Source organism: Nesoenas mayeri, assembly GCF_963082525.1.
Source record: "Nesoenas mayeri genome assembly, chromosome: 11".
Classification (NCBI taxonomy): domain Eukaryota; kingdom Metazoa; phylum Chordata; class Aves; order Columbiformes; family Columbidae; genus Nesoenas; species Nesoenas mayeri.
The window spans coordinates 13,466,920-13,489,082 of record NC_137563.1 but is presented as its reverse complement, the minus strand read 5'-3'; the positions used below and the strand labels follow the sequence as shown (position 1 = coordinate 13,489,082).

The window sequence follows — 22,163 nt, the reverse complement described above, 5'->3', positions numbered from 1 at the left end:
ATCCCAGCAATACCCACTAGGAAATCTCAACAAGTTATATGAAAAACTTTGCCAAAAATAAACGGCTCAACTTGCAAGCATGTATGCTAAAAAAATAATCAAGTCACAGAATTGTTTTGGTTGGAAAAGACCTTTATGATCATCAAAGCTAATTGCTAACCTCACACTGTCAAGTCCATCTCCAACCCATGTCCCTGAGAACTTCATCTCCGTGTCTGCTCAACCCCTCCAGGGATGGTGACTCCACCACTGCCCTGGGCAGCCTGTTCCAATGCCCGACAGCCCTTTGGGGAAGAAATTGTTCCCAAGATCCAACCTCAGCCTCCCCTGGTGGAACTTGAGGCCGTTTCCTCTGGTCCTGGTTCTTGTTCCTTGGGAGCAGAGTCCGACCCCCCCTGGCTCCAAGCTCCTTTCAGGCAGTTCAGAGATCAGAAGGTCTCCCTTCAGCTCCTGTTCTCCAGCTGAACCCCCCAGGTCCCTCAGCCGCTCCCCTCACACTTGTGCTCCAGCCCCTTCCTCAGCTCCGTTCCCTTCTCTCAACTCGCTCCAGCACCTCAAGGTGTGTCTTGGTGTGACGGGCCCAAGACTGCCCCCTGGATTCGAGCTTTGGCCTCCCCAGTGCCCAGAACAGGTGTGGTCACTGCCCTGGTCCTGCTGGCCACACCAGTACTGGTTCCAGCCAGGATGCTGCTGCTGTGCAGGGCTTAACAGAGTCGAGGCCTTTCCTGCTCCTCACATCACCCTGCCAGCGAGTAGGCTGGGGGTGCACAAAGAGCCAGGAGACACACCAGAACAGCTGCCTCCAACTGACCAAAGGGATATTCTAGACCTTATGACACTGTGGTCAGCAATAAAACTAGGAGGAAGGTTTGCATGGGGGCCACTGCCCAAGGACTGTCTGAGCATCGGTCAGTCAGTGGTGAGCAACCGTTCTCATTTGCATCACTTGTCTTTCATGGGTTTTATTTCTCTTTATTATTTTCCTTTTCATTGTAATTTATTATTATAACTACTATTATTATTACTATTTTATTCCAATTATTAAACTGTTCTTATCTCAACCCATGAGTTTTCTCACTTTAACCCTTCCCCCATCCTGCTGTGGCATGGAGTGAGTGAGCAGCTGTGTGGTGCTTAGTTGCTGGTTGGAGTTAAACCACAACAATAGGGATGCAAATCTAGTAAATGAAGAATTACTAGATGAAGTCTGCTGATTTTTGTACAATAGCAAATGCTTCCATGGAACGTAAAGATTTTCTGAGATGTACATGGAACATAGAAATTACCTTGGGGAGACCAATCTCAGCCATGGCATTCAGCCACTGGATCACATTATCTGTGTGCCTGAAGTGCAGACCAGTTGCCTGAAATAAAAATAGGCAGGAACAAGGTGTGGGGGGACAGTAAGAAACAAAATATCACAGCTGCCAGGAACAGCAGGGAAGTTCATTGACACAGAGAGGGAAAACAATACCCTTACAGAAAAGAAAACAGAAGTCTTCTCTGTACAATTATAGTGCCTGTTTATGAAAGTTCTTTCACATAAGTACAAGCTCAGATACAAAGCTGAGTCTTCCCCTGCCCCAATTAACCATTGTTCTAGGGTGACAGTGGAGTTTTTCAGGTAATACTAATATAAACTAACCTTCTAATTACTTGCTCACAGTACCTCCATGTGCACATTTTCCTACTTTGGATGTCTACCTAAAGCAGTATCTATGGCCAATAGGTCTCACCTTGTATCTAGTTTGTTCCCTATCATATATTTTCTTCACTGAAACCACTTTAGGGGAGAAGAAGTTTCCCAGTTTGGCCAGGTAGACTCCGTTTCTCAGTCCTTCTTCCAGCTCTGTCGTAGGAGGCAGCTCCTCATTCAGACAGGCCTCCATCCACCTGGAAGAGCAAGAAGAACAAAGTCGGTTACGTGAGTGTATCTCCAAGGTGTGAACACAAGCCCATGCTAAACAAGTTTCACGCTGCTACTACTGTCATACTCTAGCATATTTACTCAGCATTGGGGGTGGGAAGCAGGTACAGCACTATGACACAATCAGTGTCATTGAAATGCTGGTCAGTAACGCTCCAGACAAAATGTTACGGAGAAGTACGGAGTTCAGTAGCCAGAGTTTCACAAGTAATTAAGGTACCACCTCACCACCTTGTTTCTCCTTCAGCCCATGATACCACTGGTACTGGTCTGGACACAGCGGCCAACCTGTCTTTTTAAACAACTTAAATCTTCCTCTTGAGTACAAGCTTATCTCACAAGCATCTCTTTGCTCTCGTTAAGTGTTGGCTAGTGATTTCATGACTTTGTACCATTTATTCAAGCTCTTTCAGTTGATCTCAGAGAGGCCCTGAAATGTCATCATTAAGTCTCCCTTCCTGACCTATATATTTTCTCCCACCTTACTATACATTTCAAGAACAGCAGGAGAATACTGGAACAAGCATTCCTCTCCTCATAACACCTGATTTTCCCTTATCTTTTTTCCTTCCATCTCATTTAATGTTATCACAGATCCTGATGACAAAAACAAAGGTTACAACAGCAAATACTTTTGAAGAGTCCCTGTTCTCAAACAGAGGTGCACCTCGACATTTCTTCTGCGCGGAGCCCCCAGGCGCTGGTGCTGCAAGCTCAGCTGGGTGGCTTCTCCCACACACAACGTGCTCCCGGCTGCTCTTTCTCTGAAGAGGAGCTGCAGGGCCATGGGCCACTCCTAAAGCGTCTCCTTTTCATCGTGTGAACCCTAAAGCTCTTAGGGGATGGATGAGACGTGGATCAATAAAGATCACAGAAATTTGCCTTCCAGACAAGAGTGGCTCAGAACAGCAGTAGCCAATATTATACACCAGAGCTAACAGTGTAACACAAGCAAGGTCAGTGATTTGGCTCACAGGGATGATGAGTCCATGTTGCTGGGGCTGATCTTAAAGACAAGATCGTGCTTGAACCCAATGAACAGAATTTTACTATTCTAAACACTCTTTCAGATGCATACATAACTGTGAACTATTTAGCTCCATATTAATCCAGCAAAATAACAGGAAAACTGTACTGATGCAAATGATAACAGATTGAATTAATAACGGCAGTAAATTAACACAATTTCACAGAAAATAGTCCTGAAAAACACACCTGTAAAAATATGTGGCTTTGTTCACGAACTAAAACTGCAGACGTATCACATCCATGAGGTACAAGGCTCCACGCTCTCACGCCTCTGATTAAAATCAAGCACTGTACATACATACAAAAACCAGCTCATATACACTACGAGCTAACAAGCATCTCCAAGCAGTGTTTCCATGGGGCTGCACAAACGGTGCTGTTTCTAATGCATTCTGGCATAGACACATGCTATGCCCCCCTTTCAGTCTTCCGTTAAATAAACACAAAAACTGAGGCTGACAAAACTGAAGAATTAGAGGATAATACCAATATCAGCAACTGTAACCTATAATTAGCAGACAGGTGGTCACAGCTTGAGTAAGAACAGGACTATTCAAATAACCGAGGCTTTAGACATGGTTAAATATTATTGATCTACCTTATCTACAGACTGGGGATTGTATCCTAAAAGACAATTGTGACACAGAAAAATGTGTAATGAGTACAGTTGACATAATGAACTCAAAGTTTAAGGCTCTAGGACCTACTGTTGTTGTGGGGTGTATACAAAGGGGAACGGTAAAGTCAGGCACAACCGTTCTTTCATATACAGCTCTGATGACACTGACCTTGTCTCAGTGGTCTGCATTTTTTCAAACTGCAGAGCAGGAACAGGATAGGGAAGAATTTTTTATTCGTTAAGTCAATAGTTCACAGCGAGAAGCCTGAACAATGGAGTACATTCAGTTGTACATGCAGTTTGTTCAAACCAAGTCTGAGAAGCAGCTTCATGCTCGGGCTGCCCTTTGGTAGCAGACTGAAATCAGACAACACACTGACATCAGCTCCACCTTGTCTGATCAACAGCACCAAGTCTATGCAGGGCCATATGAACTACACACGAATCCATTTCCGAACAACCAATGTTCAGGCCAGCATGCAAGACTCAACAAAAAGAGCTGACAATTATTCAACCTGCAATATCTCAGAAGATGTCAGAGGGAATGACTGTTCTGACCATAATGAGAAAATAGTATGTGATGATTTCTTTACAGTTATTTACAAAAGTATCATAAGCATAATCTCACAGACTGCAATATTTTAACAGTCAAAGAAAAGATAACTTTGACTAGTGCAGATATGTGGTCTCAGATAAATTTCTTAACGTAAACGCCAAGGTTTACATTTTTGCCCTGCCACAGGGCCAGTCTGCTACTCTGCCACAGCCCCTCCATTTTCATGTCTGTCGCCATAAACACAATCCCTGCTAAAACATCCATTTCAGATGAATGTACCTCTGCGCTACCCAAACTCAAGGGGAATACCATTCAAGCTTTCATGTCTGAATCTATTACTTCTCCATCTCTCTCTACTTGAAACGTTGGTATACAACGCGGTCTCATAGTACATTAGGTAGACATCTGTCAAGATAAACAAGGCAGTGTTCTTAAACCAACAAAAAAAGGTAACACTAGTGCTTTGTTCTTTGCTCTAATTCTGCATTTGCTTCAAGGTAATTTAAACACATCTATTCAGCTCAGCCGTCACTAATCTTCAAATGGCCTTTCTATTAACACAAGTTATAATCAGCTGTAGTGATTCAGATGCCTACAGCCAGGAGCACCTAAAAACTCACTGTAGAGCAAATGCAGCCTAAGTCCTCAATTTTTTAATTCATCCCTCTTGCACATCTGTTTGAGGTTTTTTTTAAAGACCTAATCCCTGATGCTGTTTTCCAATTTGTGGATTGTGCTGCAGACAGTTACTGACAGCCTCATTGTTGAAAGAATACTCATGAGTCAACAGGGGTTTTCAAACAGCTTCATCTCACCGCTGTTTCATGGGTTATCTGGATTGTTTTCAGTACCTGCATTCCTCTCTGGATAACATAGAAAAATGTGAAGTTATTTCAAAAGAAAAAAAAACCTCACTAACATTCCATAGCTGCTCATCACAAAGTACCTACGATCAGCCACTATTACAGTCCCCAAATCTCAGTTCAGCTGATTCTTCCACCTGAATGGAGATAACTACTCAATTTTAAGACCAAACCCCTTTGCCCTGGAAAGGCTTTTCCTCATTTGGCTTCTCTACAGCTCCCAGCAGCAGAGGTGACACCTTTGTAAAGTTAACACAAGCAAGACGAAGGTGCAACAAAGCTTTTCAGCGAGGTTGCCACATCACAGAAACAGCTCAGCAACCAGCATCTCCAACAGGGACAGCAGTGGAGACTTCAGGAGAGCCTGGGAGGAGTCCGAAGAGAAAACGGAAACTACACATTTCTCAGGAACTAACGCTCACAAAAATCAACAGCAACAAACAGTTTTATGTTCCTGCTGACACCCTCCCACAACAGGGAGTGGTTTTCTGCAGGAAAAGGCAACACACCAGATTCCTCCAGCTTCTGCTGGCTTCTTATTCTCCAGCTCTCTCACTGCCTTCTAGTCCTTCCCAATCCCCAAAACTAGAATAAATTTCCTAACTAACATCTCACAAAACTCTACAAAATGTGCAACATGGCAATCATAGTCTCTTCTCTGAATGTCTAGATTACAAAAGCTCTGTGTGCAGAAAGTTTCAGTCAGCAAATGAGCAGCTGGTTGGAATGGCTGAGACAAACTTTACACAGAAATGACTGGGCCTCTCTGGGCAACCTGGGCCAGACTCTCACCACCCTCAGGGGCAATAATTTCTTCCTCATGTCTGGTCTGAATCTCCCCTCTTTCAGTTTAAAACCATGACCCCCTGTCCTGTCATAAAAGGCCCCGCTCAAAAGTCTGTCCCCATCTTTCATATCCACCCCTTTTAAGTCCGGAAAGGCCGCAATAAGGTCTCCCCAGAGCTTCTCCAGCTGAACACCCCAACTCTCTCAGCCTGTTCTCCTAGCAGAGCTGTTCCAGCCTCGGGTCATTTCTGGGGCTCCTCTGGTCCCCCTCCAGCAGGTCCAGGTCTGTCCTGTGCTGTGGACCCAGAGCTGGACCAGCACTGCAGGGGGGTCTCACCAGAGCAGGGCAGGGTGCAGATTTCCCGCCAAGCCTGCTGCCCACAGGGCTGGGGATGCAGCCCAGGACACGACTGACTGGGCTGCAAACACACACTGCCAGCCCGTGGCCCGTCCTTCATCCCCCAGCACCCCCAAGCCCTTCTCCGTGGGGCTGCTCTCCATCTCTTCATCCCCAGCCTGTACTGATACCGGGGTTGCCCCAACTCTGCTGCAGGACGTTGTGGCCTCCCTGAACCTCATGAGGTTCACATGGTCCCACTTCTCCAGCTTGTCTAGGTCCCTCTGGATGGATCCCATCCCTCAGGTGTGTGACCCGCACTGCTGAAGAAAGTGTACTTGAAATGGGACACTGCAACACCACATAAGGATGGGGCACAGGCAGAAAAACTTCCCTCCCCACTGCCCAAGCACCTAAAACACTGTTCGGAAAGATAAATAAAAATCACATTTCCAAGCCTCTGTCTCACAGACTCTCTGTGCGTTCTACTCACTTTCCTAAAAATCTGCAGGAAGTCAGAGGACTGATTTATGTGCCCTTTGATAGCAGCTGACTGGAAATGTAATGAGCCCCACTGTCCAGTTTATTCACAGAATCACAGAACAGTGCAAGTTGGAAGAGACCTTGAAACACCATCTGGTCCAGCCTCCCATGGGAGAAGGAGCCCAGATGAGATTACCCAGCACCCTGTCTAGTTGCATCTTGAGTATCTCCAGTGGTGGGGACTCTACCACATTCCTGGGGAGGTTGTTACAGTGGTTGATTGTTCTTACTGCAAAAAAAATTTCTTCTTGTATCAAGACGAAACCTCTCCCAGTGCAACTTGCACTTATTGCCCCTCAGCCTCTCCACATGGATCCTGGTGAAGACAGAGCTCCTGTACTCCTTGTAGCTGCCATTTAAGTACTAGAAAACTATGATGAGGTTTCCCCCTGAGCCTTCCCTCTTCTCTTCTCTTCTCTTCTTCTCCAAGATGAAAAGACCTGGCTCCCTCAGTGCTTCCTCACAGGGCGACTTCTCCAGCAGTCAGATCATCTTTGTGGCCCTCCTTTGTACCCTCTGTTCACAAACAAGACAGTCACCAGTGATCCACCAAACACCAGATGATGCACAGACACATTCTTTCCCATCTTGTCTTTGAGATCCTTGCCATCTAACTTGGGAAAACAATAGAAAACCTGTTTATGCAAAGCCTGTAAGGTACAGAAAACAAATACAACCCGAAGGACATGTTAAGGGAGTAAGGAACTGAGTCAAAGTATAATTTACATAGAGCAAACCAGTTCAACAAGTTTTGACAGGAGTTCAGTATACAATGGGAACAGCTTGCAAATTTTATGCAGTAAAGGGATGGAAGGGCAGAACGTATCAACTCAGGACACATACAAGTCACAGATGGCACAGGATACATGTCAGAAGAGTTCCAAATAAGATATAAATCAAAACACCCTATATTAGAGAAGCTTCCACAAGACAAAGAAGGGTCAGTCCTTCCACTCCAAGTGAAACAGTATTAATAATCTCAGAAAGTCTCATGAACCTTGTATTTAGTATTTCAGGTATAGTGCACTTAAATGGTAAGTAACAAATCTGAAGTGGAAGAAGTATAGGAAAAATACAGGAAGTTGCTAATTTGAGCCTCGTTTAGCCTAGAAAGCATCAGCTTCTCAACAGTCTCCTACAGTAAGGGACTTATTACCATACTTTCCTTTCTAATGTGACATAAATATGGTGTTTTGTGACTTAGACTGTCATATTTCCTCAGGTTAGTTTTATAAATAGGAATGTAAACACTCTCCTAAGGGGATTAAAAACCAAGTTGGTTGTCACAGCTTCTTGAATGGAATGTTCTCAACGAAGCCTCTACTGCAAATAAAGAATTGTGGATCATAGTGAAACTGGGAGAGCATTTTAAATCCCAAATGAGACACCGTTACCCTGAGCCCAAGACAAAGGAGGCTTGCAACCCAAACCAGGACAGGGAGCCTGGAAAAGCAAAAAGGAGTGGAGTTTACCAGGAAGAAAAAGGTCTCTGGGAACACCTGACCAACTTCTACACACAAGCTACCAAAAGAAACTAATTTTTTTGCAAACTAGTACTCTCCTGGGTTTTGCTACTTTTGTCTCTGAAATTTAGTTCTTGAACTTCTAGTTCTAGGAAACATGAGATAAGTTTAAAAATTCTGGACCGTTACCCAAAAGATCCCGTAAAGCAAGTGAAATGCTGCTGTTCAGACCACGCTCTTCCCTGTCCCACACAGCTGCATCTCCTGTGCTGGGTCCACCCCACCTCACAGGACCTCTGAGATCCAGTTCAGCTCCTGCCTGCCACACCAGCAACCCCTTCCCCGGCCTTCGCAGCAGCCACGGCCTTCTGTAAATCACTGAAACATCATTACAATCAATGTAAATCACTGGTGTGCCTTGGGTCATTGCAACCACAGCCTCCTGACGGGACACAGCTCCTCAGACCCTGGAGCAGTCCCAGTGCTAGCAGTCGGGTTTGTAATGCCCTCCCAAAAACTTCACAGGGGCAACCAAAGTCCCACCCACCTTGTTCAACCTAGGAAGACGTAAAATGAAAGTAGAAGGGACATGGACGAATCATTTAACACCTTACTGAAGGACAAAGGCAGCAGCTTCTGTTTAAGCATCTCCATAAAGTAAGTTAAATAGCCTGTAATTACAACACAAGCTGCCTCAATGTACTCATACCTGTTTCAACAGGTTCCTAAGTGGGTGTTACTGTAACTACAAAACTAAGGCAATTTGCATATAATACCGCTCGCCCTTACTGTGGCGTTGCTTAACCACTGTCTAAGCCAGAGGACAAAGCAACATTTTTCAAAAAGTATTACGCAGTCCCTTTTACATTTAAAGCCGCACATACTAATATTTACACCTGTAATTCTTTAAAGGCAGAGAGAAATGCAGAATTTCCAGATGAACAAGAAGAAAATATTTCTCAAGTCTCAGGTGGTGGTGGGGAAAGGGGTGGGGGAACCTGGTTGATGGGCAGCAACCCTGTTCGCTTTGGACACCAGGCACTAGAACAGTATGCCACCAATAAGCTTTTGACAGAAACCTTCAGTTATTTTTCACTACTTCAGCAGATTCCACTACACTCCCTCTCATCAGCACAGAATGATACATTTTTAGCCCCAAATTAATTCTTCAAATTTCATTACATGACTGCATAGGTAATGTTGGACACTCTCCAATTTTAGTGAAGCTAGCTCAAATTAAAGTAGTAATGGCACCTTTCTCACCAGTCAGTCCTATGGCTATGAAATGGAGAAGCCCCCTCCTAGAAAAACACCCTTGAATATCCACGTGCAGCTACTGCCATCAGCTGCAATTGAGGCCTTCCCTGAGAGGACACCACAGTAAAAACCCAACACTGGGTACTGCCAGGCAGCCAATCTCAAGTAATGCTGCCCTCGCATTTTCAAAGGAAACACTGCTCCATTAGCAAGGACTGGAAAAAGCATCAGTCACCTCAGCTGCCAACTGGTCACAACCCTTGATACTGCTGTATTCAGGGAGAGTAAACGAGTTACACATAGGTGTTATTTTTCAACAGTATCACAGACGTGGAGTTCAGACGTGGTAGAACCTTAACACTGATCACACAGCAAACATTTTGCTCTTACACTCATAAAAATGTCAAAAGTCTAGTTAACCCCAAGACTATGGAAAAAATATGGCCAAGAAAAAAAGTCTCTCTTTTCCTCTCAGACTGATTACAGATAAGCCTGAGGAAGAACAACTAGCAATCCATCTGTCTAGAAGTTGTTGCAAGAATACTCAATTTAATAAAGAAAAATAGTAGAGCAGACAATTAAAAAAAAAAAAAGGGCAAAGCCTATAAGAAATACTGCTCATTCCATGACAGGAATACCATGCCATATGTTCCAGCACAAAAAGAAAAAAATAACATGGCATAGAAAACACAGAAGTCATTAACAGTCAAAAAAAAGTGATCTTTATCAACCAGTGAGGAAAGTTCACTTCTTGGTCATCAGTAAGCAGTAGTGACTTCAAAGTAAAATTCTTTATTTGCGGAGGCCAGAAATAACTTTTTCTAATCTTCAGCTGGCCTAGAATTTCCAGACAAAGGCTCTTCCTTTTGTACACAGACCGGTCAGTGACATTTTCCAACTGTGAGACCAGAGTGTGGCCCAACACACCCTCTGGTTCTGCCCCTGGTGGTCACTTCCACCGCGCTGGCCCCCAGAGCAACACGTCAGTACTTGCAGCCTTTGAGATCCCTAAGAAGATAAAGTACGTAACACTGAGACAGGATGCTAAAGGATAATCAGCATCACTCCTATCTGACGCTGGTATCAATGCCAAGTGTCAGCTGGAGTTCAGTTGTCCCCAGGAACACTAGAAGAACTAATCCTGCCAGCAGTTACTGACCTAAAGGTATGCAAGCGGTGGACCAGTCACCAGGTCAGTCTGCTCCTTACACAGTGATTTGAAGAACTCCTGTCCTTGCAGTTTGTACATCCCGGAATATGCATAATTAGTTGAATTTGTTTAATATATATATTGAGACTGTCAGACCGAGTGTCCTTTGGATGAACTTAGCTCATTATGATACTAAAAATTACACCCACAGGCATGAAGATCCCTGCCCAACTGAATACCTTCACCCATGAGCATGCATAGCCCAAGAAAATGATTGTGAACCACACATAAATTACTAACGGGGCCTGGAAAGAGGGTGGAGACATGGGGAGGTACTAACCAAAATTGAAAATATAGATTATGTAAGTACTGGGAAAAAGCTGTGTTAGCTTTGTGGTTTTACCACCTAGTACCCGACATTGTGCGGTCTCACAATAAAATGGTGTCTTGACTGTGTGTTCAGCTGCTTGCACACCAGGTACAACCAACACAGAGGGAGACCTGAGGAGACCACAGCCTGATTCTCTTTCCAGGCGCATATGACATTATCCTCCTCTCTCCATAACACTGTATACTATGCCAACGTATTTTAGTTAGCAAAATAAGCCTGCCTAAACCTGCGCTCTACTAACGCAGTTTGACTGTCTTACACACAGCTACACTGTCTTACACATCTCCTAATAACCATCAAACAGGTAGGCTAATTGCCCAAAACTATTCTTCAAACACATCTTCAGGATGTGATTGTCATGTGCATTCACACACTGTGGGTACAAATTTTTTAAACAAGATGATCTTTTTGCACTTTCAAAGTAATCCTATGGGTAATAGGATTTTATAGCAACCCATTGTCTATTGCTATATTCACATACAAACGAAAAGTACATCTTGTTAGCTCGGTGCAAAAGTAACTGCAGTTTCAGACCGTCATTTTTAAATCATTATAATTAGGCTGGAACACATCTTTATTAATGAAAATATGAACCGTTACAATTAACACATTTTCACCAACAAGAAATAAGTTTGTTTATTCCTGCACCATAAAAATCATGCTTCAGCATTCAATGAACTCTTGGAAAGCATGTTCTGCATCCTGCTGGTTGTGGAAGCATTTTCCCTGCAAAAAGTTGTTGCGATGTTGAAGTACTGTTAGTTGGCTGGTGAGAGGTCAGGTGAATATGGTGGATGAGGCAGAACTTTGTAGCCCCATTTGTTCAGCTTTGGAGGTGTCGGTTGTGTGACGTGCGGTTGGGCGCTGTCGTGGAGCAGGATCAGGCCCTTTCTGCTGGCCGATGCCGCAGGCGTTGTGGTTTTTGGTGCATCCCATCGATTTGCTGAACGCACGTCTCAGATGTGATGGTTTCACTGGGGCTCAGAAAGCTGCAGTGGATCAGAGCGACAGCAGAGCAGCAAACAGCGACCGTGACCTTTTTCTGGTGCAAGTTTGGCTTTGAGAAGCACTTTGGAGGTTCTTCTGGTCCAACCACAGAGCTGGTCATCGCCGGTTGTCATATAAAATCCATTGCGTGTCACACGTCACAATCAGATCTAGAAATGGTTTGTTGTTGTTGCGTAGAGTAAGAGAAGATGACATTTCAGAACGACAATTTTTTGGCTTTTTGGTCAGCTCACGAGGCACTCACTGAGCTTTTTTGCCTTCCCAGTGTGCTTCAAATGCCGAACGACTGTCAAATGGTCCACGTCGAGTTCTTCGGCAACTTCTCCTGTAGTTGTAAGAGGATCAGTTCGATGGTCATTCTTGGTTGGTCGTTGTCACCATGATCCCCATCATCAAGGTTCTTGTCTCCTTTGCTGTGTGTCCGTGAGCGGTTCCTGCGCCAAATGCGCTGCTGATGTTGCGAGTTGTCTCTGCTGCTCTACAACCCATTTTGAACTCGAATACGAAAATAACTCGATTTTGCTTTTTTGTCTAACATCATTTCCATAGTCTAAAATATCAAATAAACTGCAAGTAATGTCAGTAGCAAAAAAAGTGAGAGAAGTGCATTAAATATGTATACCATAACCACATTTATTTAAGAATGTATTCTAATATCAAATGGCAAATTTCAACAGTGCAAAAACTGCAATTACTTTTGCACCAACCTAATACACTTAGTTTCTTCAAACCCCACAATATGCAAAATGTGTCTTATTGTCTCTCCCCTGTGCAGCTGAGGAGGAATGAGAGAGTGTCTTGGTGGGCACCCGGCAGCCAGGCAAGGTCAACCCAACACAACCGGGGAATCCTCTCTGAAATTCCTCCCACCCACTAGACACATAAAACGGTCCTCCAGAGCAGTCAACAAGGAAATTATTACTTACTGTGGTACAGAGAAACCCCATTTATACACAAACAATTCATTGTGCTTCAGCAGGTCATTGTCCAAGCCATCCCTTGCCCCAGACAGCCCACAACATGCAATAAAACATGCAAGACAACAAAAATCAAAGGTGGGCACTGCACAAAGAATGCATACTAAAAAAAAAAGACATTGAAAACCACACACCAAACACAAAACCAGCCACCCTACCTTGTCACTCTGAAATCCAGTGGGGGACAGTACACACTGCTGCAGAAGGCAATAAACAGAGGAAAAGGCAGCAGCTTTACGCCAGCTGGGGGTAAAAGAAACAGTCTTCAGGAGGAACCTTATTTGAGGAAGATACGGAACAGGACTTGATCAAAGCTACTGTTCTTGGCCAACTGACAGCAGCGATCAGCAAGTGATAAAATTATTACTTATGACACAGCTAAATAACGTGTTGAAAATTAAAACAAGCTCGAATTTGAGGTACTGGGAAAAGGAAACTAGAGAGGGGAAATCAAAGAGAGGCAACCAGAGCAACGCCCTGGAAGGACACAGGGACAAGCACAACTGGCTGAGCACAGACCGTAAAACTGCGCAGAGAGAAAAGCTGCAATATCGGGCACAGCTACACAAGATCAATCCCTTGCTCTGTTCCAGCTGCGTCCCCTGTATCCTGGAGGCTCCTCTGCCCCAGCAGCCGGTTCAGCCCCGACAGAGAATGTCCCACCTTCCATCCAGGGAAAAGAACACATGATTTTTGCCAGGTCAGCAAAATGGCTATCAGAGAATATTTAATCACTCTTAATCAGTACTAACAGAAACAGAATATTTACGAGAGCAGGAGTCCCAACTGGACAATGACAATAAGAACAACAGCTAGAAGCTACAGAAGTTGAAGCAGGAAAAACTCTTATTGGAAAACACACACAAATTTTAATCCACTGGAGTGACTGATCCACCTAGATTTTGGCTGATCTCACCATCTGGAGCCTTAAAAAAAATCAGCAGTGAATACCTTTACAGTCTAATTCCATCAAATGTCATAACATTGATATCAAAGTCACATTAAAAAAAAGCTGTCCCAGGGTATATTGCTGATGTACAGGCTTTTTTAATACTTTAAAGGAGTTCTTGGAGAAAGACTGCAAAGTTTCTCTCTTCTCCTTTCAGTTGTATGAAGGGCAAGTGAAAGTTAGAATAACAGGTTTGTCCACAAGAAAATAAATGGAAAATTTGCACCTGATCTACCAGAGCCAAAAAGAAAAACAGCTGTAGCAAAGACCCAAAAATGTTCACAGACTTCAGCTTTGGGCAGTTAATTAGCTAGTTTCACAATTCCTGGATATCCACATTTAGAAAAACAAGGACCTGTAATGTAATATACCTGTCCCTGTGTTGAAAAGGACTTGTATTTTAGTGGAGAGCAGTTTGCTTCAAAGGATTTCTGACATGCAGTGAATGATCTCATCTTCCTCAAGCAATAGAGGTTGCGAAAACATCCTATTCATGCAGCTGCTGTAACAGGAAAATTTGGCAAGAATCTGGTAGATAGGAAGAAAAACACAGGGAGCAGAGGGCAGAGCCCTCTGTCAAACCGAGTCTCAGTGATCGCAGCGTCACTGCTCACCAGGAGCTGGAAATGAGCCGGCGAACGCTGCTGAGCAGCCATTGGGTTCACACTGCAAAAATGACAAACCACATCATGCAGAGACTTTCAGAACACCAAGAATTCTGCTCAGAACAAAATCTCAAGAAAAAAAACCCCATCTCCCTTTCCCAAACACCCACCAGGTTTGCTCATCCTCACGGTCGGTATTTGCATAACAAATCACCGTCTTTCCTCATCCCGTCCAGTGCCCTGCACTGACACATGCTGTTTCAAGCACGACCATCCTCTGCCCGACAGCACGTCCCCCAGAAACCAGGCTCCCAAACTCAGACCAAGGGACACATTCCGGACAGCAGGTGTCCGAGCTACAGGAACGCAGGGACAGCATTCAGAATTCCACTCTTCAGATAACAAATGGAAATCCATGGGGTGGGGAGGGGCGAGCCCCTGCCACAACGGTGACAGCGACAGCCGGGAGACACGATCAGCACCCAGAGACAGCGCCGGGGCAGCCCCTGCGCTCCTCCATGGACGTACATCTGCAACCACACGGCACCCTGTGGAAATCAGTATTGAGTCACGTGCCTTTATTAACATCAAAATTACACCAGTAACTACCACAAAAAAACGAGAATTGTAATTTGAAACATTCTGTGGAGATAGATCCGTTTCCTAAAGCACATTTTGACTGTTCATTGGTTTGTAATTATCTTCTTCAGTTCTCTATCAAAAACAGCATTGTTAATTCCAATTTCAACTCAGATAGTTCTGAGAAATCTAACAAGCTGAAATAGAAATTTAAATCTTTGGCACCTGCCCCAGAAAAGGAAAAGCTCTTGCATTCAAATTAGGTCTAAGGCCAGTGTCTACTGAACCTGTACGGTGACAGTCACGTAGGGAATGCAGTTTGACCCTTGTTCCAACAACATAGTAAAACACATCAGACTACAGAAGTAGGAAGCTGATTGTATTTAACATAAAAAATGAAAACAAAACTCATTTTGCTCAACCTCATACTCACAAGCATCAGAAAGTATTTGGTGCCCAAGGAGTCTGTCCAGGAACCAGCGGATGTTCCAGCTGCCCGCCCAGCAATGGGCCGTCACACCCAGCCCAAAAACCAGCACCAGGCGCAGGACCCGCTGCCCCAGCACGGGAGGTGAAGGGCACCGCTTGCCAGCTCTCCTTACACTTCCCAGGCTCGTCCCCAGTGCTCTGTCTACAAAAGGTGTCTCGTGGAACTGAATGCAAACGTGCTGGGGTCTCAACAACCAGCTGCTAATCCAGGCACTCAAACACGTGTTAATCCCACAGCTGCACATAGGGCCTCCACATCCAGGTGCTCCCACCCACACCCAGGCAGCCCTTCCACTGTAATTCCCTACAAGCTGGCAAGGAAAACACTCGTGGACATGGCAGGGGAGAAAAGCGGCCAGAGGGAAAGGGCAGCACCTTTTTCTTTCCCGACAGTATCTGAATAACCCATCTAAAAGAATGTATGAAGCTATGGCTTCAAAGCTTTGGCACTACTCAGTACTGCCAGCAGCACAGGCATGGCATTTTTTTGGCAAATCATACTGTTCATTTTATCAAAAGAAGAGGGATCTCACACTCCAGCAGATCATTGCCTATACATATCTATCTCCAACATTTTTAGTTCAGTTGCAGTCACAGACTTGGCACATTCCCGCAGAGGATCAGAAGAGAAAACTTGCAGACAACGTCCACTCCTCATCCAGTTCACCTGCGCAAGGGCATTAGACAGCCACCCAAAAACCCCAAACTAAAACCTGTATCTGAAATAACTCATCCTACCAACTCTGAACAAATCAAGGAATCATCCAAGAAAATAAAAGATCTCTCAGAGATGAAACAACAACAGAGCAAGATAAATTTATCATGAGTGTTCTCCAGAGAAGATGGTGGAAATTTAAATGCATTTCAGTAGTTTGTGCAGAAAGACAAGGCGTCTCAAATGAAGAGCTGGGAAAATGAGAACTGCCCACAGCTAAAGGGTCTCAGAAACATTCTTCTCATGCACAGAGACAATTGCAGCTCAAGGATACCAGAAAGCAAATGATTACTGAGCAACACAGGCCAGATTTTTCCCTGGCAACATGCAGCTGAACCAAAGACCATATTAATATTCCTTCCCCCCACCTCGAAGTAAATACAAGGTTCCTCTTTGTTCCATTTCAAACACTGCCAACAACTGGTAACAATACCTGAGCTTCTCTTGCTGATGGGGATCCCATCACATTTGCCATGTTTGCCAAAAAGATCAGTCCTGAAGAACTTTCAAATGAGGAACTGAATTAGCACATATGCAAAAATCTTTTTCAAGGCACATTCAACCATTCTGCTACCAAAGCTAATTGCTGTGATCACTTACCATTAGAAACTAAATAGGCTTAAATGCTTGGAAGGTAGAACATCACTAAAGTTACCACACCTCAAAACTAATTTGATTTCTTGCAAATAAGGGTTATAAGACCTCCCCAGTACCCGATCATCAAGAACTGTTATGTGACAACTACTCACTGTGGTTATTTTGGGCTGCTCTCCTCTTGCATTACACATACAGTATTCCTTTAGAAACCACTGTTCCAACAGCAAACCCCTGGTCTCTGAACTGAATTCTATGCAAACAGCTGTTTCTGTCCTGGCCTGCCTTTCATTACTATTTCCAGTGAGTCATAAAAAAAGCATTCAGAGTGAGGCAAAGATGATGGGGCTCCAGCACTGTCCTCCCCCACCTCTCTCCACCCACTTCTCAGAAAAATACAGTTCTGAATGTGCATTCCAACCATTTCCAGCCCGGGCAGCCACTCCCTGCCAGCCGCACGAGCCCATGGACGGAACAGCCCAGAACTGCAGAGCCACATCTGCTCAGGTCCAAACGGGAGCTGGGGAGAACCCCCGATGGAGGCGTGAGAGCTGAACAGCAGCTACGTCAGCATACAACTATTGCTAACAAAACATTACCTATGAATATTCATGGATTACAATCTAAAATGGGACTTGTACCTGACAGAAGCAGAAAAAACAAAAAAGTGCAAAACCACACACGCAACACCACAACACACAAAACCAACCAAAAACAACCCCACCCCCACAAACCAACAACCAACCCAAAAATCAGTACCTGACCCAATTTACAAGTGAGAATAAAATGGCAATATAACAAAATGAATTTAAAAGTATTGATTAACCTGGAATAAAAAGAGGAATCCTGTTTATGACAGATAAAAGTAAGTTCTGCTATGTCAATGCGTGTCTTCCTGGCCCACTCACCTGACCTAGAGGAGTCAGGTTTGCTGGGATTATACACATCATTTTCAGCCAAATGCCAGTTCCCGTGATCGTGTGACTTGGATTACACATCAAGATATTGAGACTACTCACACACAAATACATCTCCAAATACAGCAATTCATGAATGAACTAACAACTCTCTTGACTCTGCAACTATAAAAATCCAATCATACTTCAATATTTTTCTTTTTTTAAAAAAGGCCTCATTCTAAAATTAGAAAATAAAGGATCTCCAAGAAGGAGTTGTACTTTTGAAATAAAACACCAGCAAACCAGACAGACATTCAGCAGTCTCAGGCTGCCTCCCATCTGTCTGTAGAGCTCATCAATAACAGGAACACGATCTTCGGTTCTATATTACACACTACTGACTAAATTACTGCAGATGTTTTCTAAATAGAACTAATTCCATCTTCAGCTCTTTTCCAGCATGCAATAGTGACCAGCCTCTCCTGCCGCCCCACGTCTGAGCCTAAAGATTTCAGATTCAAATGGAAGGAGTTACTTTGACACACAGTCAGGTTTTTCTTATTACTTCAAATCTCATCCAAATCTGTATGGACAGAAAATTATTACCTGCTAGTAACTAGGCAGCCTCTGTGACTCTATGGTAGAGGTGATTGTTATGAAGCATCTGAAAGACTATAGCATAAACTTCAGTGCTCCCTGCCCGTTCAAAAATACACTATACATTCTTGGTAAGGCAGCATAAACTATTAAAATCCTGGAATCAGTTCCTTCTTTATACTCCGCCAGGAGTGAACTTGTACAAACTCAGCATTTGCTCCCAATTAAAATCACTCCAGCAGAACACGTCTGGTCTTGCTGGGGAAGTCTTACACAGACTTACCCAAAACTGATCACCCAGCAAGTGGAAGAGAAAGGTTTCTGGCTCTTAATCCATATCATCTTTTGAGGGACAAAGGCAGACTGAAGTACTCAGGGAGCCACGACAAAACACGCTGCTGGCTATTGAGAACATGTTTTTATGCATGGTCCGTACTTTTCTGCTGCTCCAGAGGCTATTTTCTGTGGCATACACATCAGCCAGTTTGCCTAGATATTTGTGGGAACAAGGAAAGTCTAAGCTCACAATCTATTTCCGACTAATTACAAAATGCTCACAATCCATTTCCTGACTCATTACAAAACGTGAACTGGAACCCCAGCCTGACTGTCAAGTGTAGGGGCCGGGGAGTCACCAACACACACACTGCCTCACCTCTTTTGCTTTAATTTTGTTCTTGGAAACCAGCCTTTGGTCTCAATCTCAGCTTCAACAAAAAACTGTAAATTTCAAGTAAAATATTCAATTTATACAAAGGCATGAAAAGACCCAACTGTCATGAAGGGAAGCAGCTGACAAACTGGTCTCATTCCTACTCTCTACGTACAGCACAGAGGATTGAATGTTTGCAAAAAGATTTTTAAAATACCAACAGTAAGACTTCATGCATTCATTTTTAATATTGTTTCTTTTTCCTTTAATAGCAGATATATAGCATCTACTGCGTTCTGATCATACTTTTCATTAATTGTCTGAATGAAGAAATACAGCATGCTTATTAAACACGGAGATGACAAAAAAAGTTACACACATGCTAGAGGACAGAAATAAGATCAAAATTATTTCAATATATTAAACAAAGGTCAAGAAAAATCAAATTCAGGAAGATCAAGTGAAAGGTAACACACTCGGGAAAACACAACAGGCTGTACAAACACAGGATGAAGAACCAATTTCAGCAGCAGACCTTCAAGGAAAAGGTGGCAACTCAGCAAAACTCTACATCATACCATTATGAAAACGTAGATACCATGCCATAATGTACAACACTAGCGTATCTATCAGGGTACACAAGATAATCCTTGTGCTCCCATGAGCAGGCATGTTAATGCCCCTGTTGGAAACTTTTCTCTGTTTTGGCAGCACAGTTCTGGAAAGACATGGAGTGAGTACAGAGAAGTCAGAACAACCAGGGAAAAGCACTACAGCTCTATTAAACAGGACCACAGAGAAATATGCACAAATTGGGTTTTCAGTTGAAGAGAAGTGCAAGGGAAATACACTGTTATAATTTAAATTTGTAAAAGGTTTGCAGTTAAGAGGACAAGAACAACGTGTTCTTCATGTCCATTGTTGCGTAGAGAGGTAACACTGCACCAAGTCAGACAACAGAGAACCTGTCAGTGCTGTGAGCACTGGAGCTCCAGAGTCCTTATCACAAAATATCTTTAAGAACATGTTAGACAAGCACATCAGGGGTCGGATGGGAATTTTTTTTGTTTGTGGGTTTTCTGTGTTTTGTTTTTTCCTTTGTTTTGTGTTTTGTTTGTTTTTAAAAATGAATCCATATAGCTACTAAGAAACACAGGCAAGAGGTAAGCGACATCCAAGTTATTCCCCTTACCAAACTCCATTAAAGCACCAGCAGTTTCAAACACACTTATTCTTACCTCTTTGCTTCTTCCAGATGACACAGGTATTCATAGGCCACATTCTGCCGTCGCCTTTCGTCCATTTCCTCCGCTGTTAATCGCTCATTATCCAAGACCGCTGCAAATAGTCAAAACAAATTCTCAGGTGTTTGAATATTGAATATAGCTGAACAGGGACACCAAAAATCAGACCTGGCCTTTCCCACTGAAACTTGTCACAGGTTTTATGTGATTCATAAAATGAAGGAACAAATATATCTCTTCTCTACAAGCAACAGAAAAGACCCTGTTTCCTCATCCCTCCCATCTTGTCACATAAACTTGCATCTTCCCTCCTTCTGATTCCTCAATTTAACTGTGATCCAACTTCTTCCATCTTCTAGCTTTGCCCTTCTTTTCCTCCAAAGCACATCAGTGGCCACATGTGTCTCCATCTGTCCTCTGATTTTGGCAGTCAAAGATTAAAGAAAGACAACAATATATATTCACATCACGTGATGCCTTCTGTATCTTTACAGTCCATCTCTAAAAAAAGATGAAAATGCTACTTGCAGTCCTCATCTGGAAGGGAATAATTCAGATCCACAACCTGCCTGTCATTTTCGGAACAATCTGAGGACCTGTGTATGGATATGTGCCTAAATCTTTCAGGTTCTGTGTGCTGGAAGCCCCAGTGACAAAACCTACTCTTCCCACTCTTACAGCTCAATACCTTAGCCATGCTCTCATGTAAGGAAAAAAAACAAACAACTTTTTAGGTTGTGTGGACTAACTTGACAAATAGGAAATGTCTCATGCCATCCAAGGTTAGCTTACACCTAACACGCCTTCAACAAATACACACAAGTGACGACCCATCAACTGCAGCACTGCGGATCACGCCAGATCGTGGTTCGAACTGCAAAGGGTCACACAGAAATCAGCCTGGAGCCCCACAGACGCGTACTTCTGATCACTCCGACCCTCACAAAGCTGCAAGAGCTGGAAACTGTCCCAAACCGCAGCGCCTGCAGCCGGGCACATGCCCAGGAGCCGGGCACACCCCTCCCCAGCTCAACCCTTCCTGCCCCGCGGAGCGCCCGGCCCCGCCCCGCCCGCACCTGCCGCCCCGCCCGGCCCCGCCCGGCCCGCTCCGCGCTTCTCCCGCCTCCGCTCATTTCTGACGTGGTGCCGCAGCACAAGCGAGCGCGCATTTCGGCCTCCCGCTGCTCAGCCCGTCTGTGACAGGCAGGCGGCGGAGCCCGATCGCAACGCGCGTCCCGCCCGGTAAGTCGCGGGTGGCCGCCGCAGTCCGCGGGAAGGAAGGGGACAGCGACCGCGGCCCCGCCCCGCGCTGCCCCGCCCGCGGCGGACATCTTGGGCGAGGCGCGGAGCGCGCCTGCGGGAGACGACGGCGGGAGAGCCGGGAGCCGCCCTAGCGCTGCCCGGCTACGCCTGGCCCCCTGCCCTTCCCTAACGCGCGGGGAGGGACGTCGAGCCCGGAGGAGCTCCCGCGCCCACGGCGCTCAGCCTCCGCAGAGCGGCCGCGGCCCAACCGCCCCCTCGGACCAGCCCCAGAGCGGCGGTCCCGCAGCCCCCCGGGCCTGCGGCGCCCCAGCCTCCACTCCGGCACCGGCCCCTCGAGGGCCGGGCAGGGCGCCGCCGGGCAGGTCGCTTCTTGTCGGCCGCGCGGTCCCCGCAGGCCGATACTCACAGCCATAGTGTGGCCGGGACATGGCCAGCCCGTCCGCCTCCTCCGCCGCCATGGCGCTGCGCTGCTCCGGGCCCGGCCGGGACTTGGGCGCGGCCGTTCCTCTTCCTGCCGCACCGGGTGTGGCGGGGGAGGAGCCGCTGCTCCGCGCTCGCTGCCCGGCCCCGCCCCGCCGCCTCCGCCACCTCCGTCCGCTGCTGCAGCGGCGGCGTGTCCCGCCCGGCCCTCAGCCCTGACAGAGCCCGGCCCGCCCCACGCAGGTCTCGGT

The 22,163-nt window shown here is 45.2% G+C and overlaps 1 protein-coding gene across 2 annotated transcripts in view; it reads right to left on the bottom strand.

Annotated features, from left to right (window-relative positions):
• Positions 1 to 22,083, bottom strand: part of IQGAP1 (IQ motif containing GTPase activating protein 1) — a 59,615-nt gene extending 37,532 nt beyond the window's left edge. Inside the window, exons 1-4 of one of the 2 annotated variants that reach the window (XM_080350999.1) lie at positions 21,899 to 22,083; positions 20,224 to 20,323; positions 1,737 to 1,893; positions 1,287 to 1,364 (exon numbers count right to left, since the gene is read on the bottom strand). In XM_080350999.1, coding sequence (XP_080207125.1) covers positions 1,287 to 1,364; positions 1,737 to 1,893; positions 20,224 to 20,323; positions 21,899 to 21,950 — 387 coding nt within the window. In that variant the 5' untranslated portion in view covers positions 21,951 to 22,083. Of the gene's footprint in view, positions 1 to 1,286; positions 1,365 to 1,736; positions 1,894 to 16,676; positions 16,715 to 20,223; positions 20,324 to 21,898 lie in introns of those variants that run through there. The other variant, XM_080351000.1, reaches the window with a different exon arrangement.
• Positions 22,084 to 22,163: the final 80 nt, after the last annotated feature.